This window comes from Sesamum indicum, linkage group LG4 (genome assembly GCF_000512975.1).
Source record: "Sesamum indicum cultivar Zhongzhi No. 13 linkage group LG4, S_indicum_v1.0, whole genome shotgun sequence".
Taxonomy (NCBI): domain Eukaryota; kingdom Viridiplantae; phylum Streptophyta; class Magnoliopsida; order Lamiales; family Pedaliaceae; genus Sesamum; species Sesamum indicum.
This window is the reverse complement of record NC_026148.1, coordinates 6,951,360-6,959,917: the sequence shown is the minus strand read 5'-3', so window position 1 is coordinate 6,959,917 and position 8,558 is coordinate 6,951,360. Positions and strand designations below refer to the sequence as shown.

Below are 8,558 nucleotides of genomic sequence, written 5' to 3'. Positions count from 1 at the left end.
TCACAACTTTCCATTACAAGTCAGCCTCTTCCACCGATTGCTGTACATTGTGATCCAAACCACAATATCAATGTGAGGAGTCATAAATACAATCAAAAGACCAAACGACACATCCAAGTTAGACTGAAGTCTATAAGGGCATAGTGTCAGACAGAGTAATTGGCATTGACTTTGTGGGAACAAAGGACAATTTGGCTGATCCTTTGACGAAAGGATTGAATCTGTCACATGTTTATAAGTCCAGATTGGGGATGGGACTAAAAACCCATGAGTGATGTATCTACGGCGGAAACCCAACCTTTTGAGTGGAGATCCGACAAAGAAGGTTCAATGTGGTATCAACAAGTCGTAAGGGTATGTCAGAGCACCAAACAGACTGATACTTTGTATCTGGAGTCCGTCCCCTGAAATTTTGGAAGGTGCTGCTACTGCAAGTATAGTAAGAGTTTATCTCTAAATGGGGTCAAGTTTTATAAGACGAGATGCTAGCAGTGCATCCCTGGAGACGCCCAACTAAGTGAATGTCGTTGTTTGACCGCAACTAAGGAATTGGGTTATTCCTGAAAGCATTCATGAACAGGATCAGGACACATGCCTAAGTGTCAACCCTAAAGATCAACACAAAGCTGGTGGCTTGTTGTTACTGACAGACGTTATCACACTCGCAGGCTTAAATTCAAGGCTTAGTTCCATTTGACCTGGTGATAACTGGCGTCAGATAACTTAGACAGTGGTTCAAATCGAAAGGTACCATTGTTGAAAGCAAGTAATGGAAACTTGAGTTCAAATCTATGAGTTTGTGGGGGATTGTTGGGATTTTTTTTTTTTGTGGAAACCCATAGAATTGAAGATACATTTCTGTTGCCAACATCCATTTTCATTTGCCTTGAAAAGCATTCAATTCAATATTGAATGTAATGAAACAGTTTTTCAAAATCAGCCTCAAATTGCAATTGGATGAGATGAAACAACAATTTTTGTTCAAAATCAGCTTTCGGTTCTGGATGGGGATTCATGGCCATTAATTTTGTCTTCATTGTTGTTTTTAATTACTGAATTTTTTAAGCCTATATAAAGGCTTGTCTCTTCAACCACACCACAAACAACAAACTCACACTTTGAGTTTTCTCTCCCTCTCTCTCTTCGGATTCTATATTTTGTTAAAAATTTGAGCTATAAAGTTTTGATTACGAGCTTCTGAGTGTTTGATCGAGGTGTTCTTCAGTATAGTGCTAAAATCGAAAGAACTGTAACCGTCTTATCCTGGGAGAAATTACGTTGAACCCGATACACTTCTGATACGGGGCGTATATTTTCTTCAAGGCAAGCAGTAATTTTGCGATTCGGTTAAATTAACGACTTTAATTTGACTGAGAATTTTTACGATACAATTCTCGTTGTAATTTTTCGATTTGAATTTCTTGTCATAAATAGCATTTGTAATTGCTTTATGTATTTGTTCCAACGTGGCTTTAATTGCTTTTAATTTCTAAATTTGATTGTAATATTTCAAAACGTCGTTTCGATTGTTTGAAACCAAAAATTTTTCAAACATAATGCAGTGCCTATCCTATGGCCAAGCAACACAGACTCCCCTTCACCAACAACATTCATTCTGAGCATATCCTAGACCTTATACACATTGATCTACAGGGATCTTATCACTTACCCACTCTAACTAGATGTAGTTACTTTCTTACTATTGTAGACGACTTCAGTCAAGCTACACGAACTTTTCTTCTTAAATACAAATCCCATGTTCATCAAACCTTAGCAAACTTCCTCACTTTGGTCAAAACACAATTCCAGATCGTGCACTGATAGTCATTATCTACAATTTTAAAAAATATTAACATTCAAAGCACATAATTGTATTTGATTATTGATAAAATGATGTTATTTCGTAAAAGTCATAAAATTTGCATTAATGTCCAAATTTGTCCTGAAATTACATTAGGCTATATTTTGTGAATTGCATAAAAATATGGTAAAAAAGTTTATTATTGTTGTGAAGGCTATCATTATTTAAAAATATATAGTTCCCATTGTGCACATATACTGTAGCACCCCCTACTCGCTACATCTAATCATTTCTATTTCATCCTTTCTTTAATCAAAATTCATTCTATAAGTAATTCTATTTCAATCAGTAAAATAAATTCTAATTTATCAATATAATATTATATGTCACAAAAGATAATATATACCACCAAAAGTAATATTTACCCTCACTACACGTTCTCGTGTACATAACCTCAAGAAAAATCATACCACAACTTTTAAACACAAATCCCGACAAAAGACCAGAATATTTACAACCCAATAATTAAAAACTTTGGCTTTAGAAGTCACGGCTGACCCACCTAATAAAGACGACGGCACCGCTCAAAGTCAATGTGGCTAGTCAGTGTGACCTATCTCCTGAAAAGTACGTGGCAAGGAATGAGCTGCCTACTCAATAAGTATAGCTGATCAATTTATATATACATACAGTCAACAATTTCACGTACATGCAGTCACATCGACTAACAGTCATTGTCAATAGCAACAACAAATATAAGCAGTCATACCTATTCACAATTATAAATCAATCTATGACACAATATTCAACATTATCGTTTATTAGTTAAGGGCCCCACTTACTCTAATTGGTATACATCAGTTAATGGTTTCGCCGGCCATCATCATATCATATACAGCACAGGATACCCGTTGTTTGATATCCCCACACTCTTTTACTTCAGCTGTGTAGCAATATAGCACAGGACATCACAACAAACATGGTACCCCCACACCACCCCAGTGTGTAGCTAACAAGCACAGGATATTCCCTGCTGCCCCGGAATACCCCGGTACCCTACGCGCCATGGTACCTAGCTTAATTCACATATTTTTCATATCTCAATATCAATCACATTTTCATAAACCATTGATTGTGCTTCCACTAGGTATGCATCATCTTTTATTTCAATTCACAAACATCATTGTATTCTTTATAATAATTACTTCCTCAATAATAGCCCCGGAATTAATTTCATACAACAATCAATTATATGATCACGTAATCATACCGCTCTCACGTCCAACCATTACAAACACATATGACACATAATAACAATTCTACCAATATTAGGGTAATCTAACATCCATAACTAATTATATAAACAATCAATATACGAAAGCCACGTATAATAATATAAAGCCAAGTCCATGATCGCATCCAAGAAACCAATATATATAATATATACAATACTACACACACACACATATATATATATAAATCCAATTAGCTATACTTACCTTAAATCCCAAAATACTTCGACTCACGAGGGACTGCTCAACCCTCTACTTTGTCGTCACGTCCTATAACAAAATGTTATACGTATAATCAACATATATATAGAATATCATAAACTCTAAATAACCTATTATATAATGTTCGTACATTTCTATCAATCTTTTAATGTTCTATTTATATTAAAGTCCAACCCCTTGTTCCATTTCTTTCAAATAACTACTTTTTCTAAGCTCCTCAAATATATATTTAATTTATCAATAAATTCATAAGAATTTATGTATTTATAACTATCATTTTTAATAACATTCGTAAATTATATTACCATTGAAACCTCATTTTCCTCTTTAATAACATAATATTTCTAAAATATAACTTCCGAAGTATTTTTACGAATTTTCTGTCAATTTACCGTTGCTATACAATTTAATTAAGCAACAATACATAGAATTACATATTTGGTTAATCATTCCGATGAATTGTATAGATTAACTATAAGGATAATTAAATCTAACAAATCAAATAATTTAATTGCCCAACTATATCATTTTTATAGCAATTGTGATATTTAATTTGACACTAATTTAAATAGCCAAAATTATAAAATACTCCGATTAAATAGTTCACCGCTCAATATAATCAACATTTAATAAATGAACTAATTAAATAATATAATTATTTAAATTATTAAAGATTAAACTCTAAAATCCGTACCTCTGTTTTCCGAATGTGTGTGCGTCGGTGTGTGTAAATGTGGGTGTGTGTGTTAATATGTAATTTCTCTTTCAATTCACATACTTATATATATATGTTTAATAATTGGTGAGGCGGTGCCAGCACATGCCACTGCCCACCTTTTTTTCTTTTTTTTTTTTATATATATATTATACTTTTAATTACCATTGTGTCCTTCCTAATTTCCTAATTAGTATAATTTACTTTCAAATATTATAATAAACTCCAATTTAATCCGTTCAAGTGTTATTATATTCCAAATTCAATCTATAATTTATTTACTAATTAAATTTAAATTTCTAATAATTACCAATTAGTCTCCCAATTACGTGAAAAATTCTATGGACGTTACAATATATATCATATAACCCCCACTCTCAAATGAGTTACTAGTGGTGAGGCGGTCCCAGCACATGCCACTGCCCACCTTTTTTTCTTTTTTTTTTTTATATATATATTATACTTTTAATTACCATTGTGTCCTTCCTAATTTCCTAATTAGTATAATTTACTTTCAAATATTATAATAAACTCCAATTTAATCCGTTCAAGTGTTATTATATTCCAAATTCAATCTATAATTTATTTACTAATTAAATTTAAATTTCTAATAATTACCAATTAGTCTCCCAATTACGTGAAAAATTCTATGGACGTTACATATACAAACCGGTCAATCAATTTCTTTTTTTTTAAAACCTGATTCATGATTAGTTAGAAAAGAAGACAAATGTTTCCATGAACTTCCAGCATTATACAATAAAACCTAATCCCTCAAGGATGAACAACCTCCACAGTGTACTCAAGAACAGCATCACCATTAGTGGTGTTCAAGGAATATGTCTTTACCAAAACAAACCACCTGGCCAGCCTGAACCGCCCTCTCCCTCCAACCACAGCCAGTTCCCGGTGATTCTCCGTTATCGGATTCCTGGAAAACACACTGAGTGAACTCCCTTTAAACTTCCCACTTGTAAAACCAAGATCAATATACAAGACCAAAGTCAAGTCCTTGTCCTGGCTCGATGAAACGTATATTCCTCGTGCGTTGCCAAGGACTTTTTTGAGGTTATCTCAGGCCCTTCCGTGAGTAGATCATCAATGGCGAAAGTGGAGCCAAAAGGTGTCGGTCCGTCCTCTTTTTTAGTGGTGTTTGGACCAGCTATCTGCACTGCACTTGGTTTGTTTCCACTTGGAATGTCATGAACGTAGAAGCGAAGATGAGTTCTCTTTTCCTGAACTGACTCATACGGCCGGCTTTCGGAGTAGTCCATACGCTAAGTACTAATATCCATGCCACGAGTACAACCTTCTCCATTTCTCTGCTTTTATCAAGCAGTTTCTTTTAAGTTTTTTTTTAAGGTTATTTTTTCCTATAATTAAAATTTTGTCTTATAACCAATTTATTCATAAAACATACAACACATATACAATCAATTTAATACATAGAACATGTGAAAAATCCAGAGACCCCCCTTGTGATAATAGGAATGTTCAAAAACCCCCCTATGAAAATTAAAGTATCAAATACACCCCCTATGATATAAAATAAAGTTCAAAAAACCCCCTCCGTACAAAAATTGGGCCACACGCGCTTTGACTGCGATTTTTCTATAAAAAAATATCTCATCTGCCGCCCCCCACGACTCGTGAGACAGGAAAATAGGAGTATATTCCATTAGTTCACAACAATAGTGTAGCTTTCTTTTCATTCCAAATGTGCCACGACTCATGAGACCACGAATGGGTGAAAGTAGCATCCACACCATATTGTTGTGGATGGAAGGCTTGGATTTAATCAAATCATTTGAATTTCAATTTATTATGGCCCTAATATTTAACTTGGACCATCCAAGTGAGAGTTAAGTTTTGCTATAACAGAGACCTCATCATTATAAGATCTTGCACGCATCAATTTTAATCATTGAGTATAAACAGATACATTCCAAACACATCATACTCCAAATATTAAAATACACACCACATGCAGAAACAAGCCTAGCACGGCCCTGTTGGATGATCACAAGCCACATTTTGACCCATTGAGCCTGCAGTGAGTCTATAGTCAATCCAGCGTATGACCCTGACTATTACAAAATAGTAACCCATTATCATTCTAATGGGCCTTCCTCTTTGTTCTTCCATCGTGAGTTCCGCCGAGCACCGTCCAATAGGCCTAGGCCTTCATCTCTTTGGAAGCTTATATTTATTCAAAATAAATAAACCCCACATTCCTAACTAAACTCATTATAATTTAAATTGAAAACCCAATCAAAAGTCGGGGGAGTACAAAAGGAGGAAAAAAGCAAGCCTTATTATTTCAAGGACAAAAAGCGAAAAAAGGAATTAAAACAAAGAGGCACGCAGGCCTCACCCAACATAATATTAAACCATGCATTCAGCCAATGGGTTCCGTGATCATCGCCATTGTTTATCCAATAAACAATAATTAACACATTTATATCAAATATAAACATGTTATACAAATGAATACAATTCATGTATTTGACAATAGATATCCAATATCTAACACCAAAAATATAGTTAAATGCAGAAAATAAGGTACTAATAACGCAATTAAACAATGAATATCAATCAACATCCAATTTATATTTTTTTTTGTTTGCTTGAAAATCATTTCCAAATTAATATAAGGCACAATTTAATTTTAGAAAAATTTAAGTTAACCAAAATTAAAATTAGTCAGAACAAATAATTTCAGAAAAATTGCAGAAAATATGAAAATTCAATTTTTGGGAAAAACGACACCAAAAGGCCTAGCAGTTTGGACAACAAACGGCCGTCTGCTGCTGCCCGCGCTCCCCAGCCGGCACGCACGCTAGCGGGCGCGCGCATGCCATTGCCATACAACTCCATTTTTTAATTTTTTTTTTGAATTTATACAATTAAAAAATGAAATAAAATCATTCATAAATCCAATTTTCAAAAAATGCATAGATATTCATAATTTAAAAGCAAAATTAATACGTATTTTCTAAACATATAATCATGCTACAAAATCATAAAACATGCTTTCCAAAAGCATATTAAACAAGTTGTTCATGCTCAATTCATAATAACATGTTAATCCTTAAATCACAACACCGAATCGGGCTCTAATACCACTGAAAGAATCGGTATGACCCGTAAACGCGGCAGAAGCGTGAAATGAAAAAATTATTAAAAATGAATCAAAATGATTTTCCCTTTGAAATTCCCGGGCGTTTGGTGTTTGTCAAAAGCATAATAATGAGCAAATGAACATGCTAGGCAAGTGGCTATAGGATGAAACAAAAAGCGTAGAAACAAAACATGGAACTTTACCTTTTGTTTTTATAGTTGATCAGCTATGCGCGTTGTTTCATTTACGTTCTCCCGTTCACTTTAGGATCCAAATTAGAATCCCTCTAATTTGTCCAAACCACACTAAGAATTAGATATAGTTCTTTTTCTATTGTTAGATAGCACAAAGAACAAGAAGAAAAACAACTCCAAAATAACACTATTGATTAGTGGTTTTGGAATGTCTTACACCCCTTGGATTCGTTAAATTTTGCATTTAAAATTTTGCTATTATGCGTTTTATTTGTCAATCCCGCAAGAGCTTTCCCAGGCCGTACCACAGATCCCTTCAAGTGGTATCAGAGACCTGTTCGATGTAGGGGCCGATGGTTATGTGTTAACATGCTTTTTACGGCTTTAGAAGCATGTTTCTATCGCTTTTCGTTTATTGGTTATATGATGAAATTGGCTCATTCATTTTTTGCATTTATGGATGTTTAAAGCATGTGAAAAATTTAAAATTTTTTAGGGTTTATGCTTTATTTTGCTATTTTAAATTAAACACAAAAAAGAAAGAAAATTGCAGCATGAACTGTTGTTGTTGGTGCACAGTGCTCACACGGCCAGGCCCGCGCCCAGGCAAGGGAGCCTGCGCATAGCCTGGGCCGACACGCACACTACGAACGTAGTAGATAGGGCGGGCGCGCAGGCATCAACGTCAGCACGCACTGCAGGGCAGACAACCGATGGTGGGTTATTTTTCGCAGTTTTTCAAAAATTTGATTTTCTTGAAATTTTCTTTATTATTAATTATGTTGTTCTTTTTCATTTTTTGATAAAATTGAATTTTTCCAAAAATATTAAAATTGCATAACTAATTAGATTTATTATATGCATTGGATGCACATATTTTCTATTATCTTTTAATTGGAAATTAAGAATATGTGCTTTCTTTGTATAATTTATTTTCTAATATTGGATATCATGAATTATTGTATTACATAAGATGTATACTTTGAAATGTATTAGTGGATGATCACGAAGCCCACGACCTTTTGTATGTTTATTGGTTGGAATGCTATCTTCTCTCTCCCTCTCGTTTTTAGGCTTGCAATAATAAGACTTGCTATCTTCCTCCTAATGTACTTCCCCCGATTTCTGGTCGGGGTTTCTTTTTAAATATAATGAGAGTAGTATAGGAAATTTTTGTGAGGTTTTTATTTTTAAGCAAGCCTAGGGAGAAGAA

General features: G+C 34.0%; 1 protein-coding gene across 1 annotated transcript; it reads right to left on the bottom strand.

Moving 5' to 3' along the window:
- Positions 4,735–5,304, bottom strand: LOC105160150 (dirigent protein 4-like). Its single transcript, XM_011077414.2, is given in 2 exon segments — positions 4,735–5,092; positions 5,095–5,304. Coding segments are annotated over 2 exon segments (498 nt in total). The 3' UTR covers positions 4,735–4,804.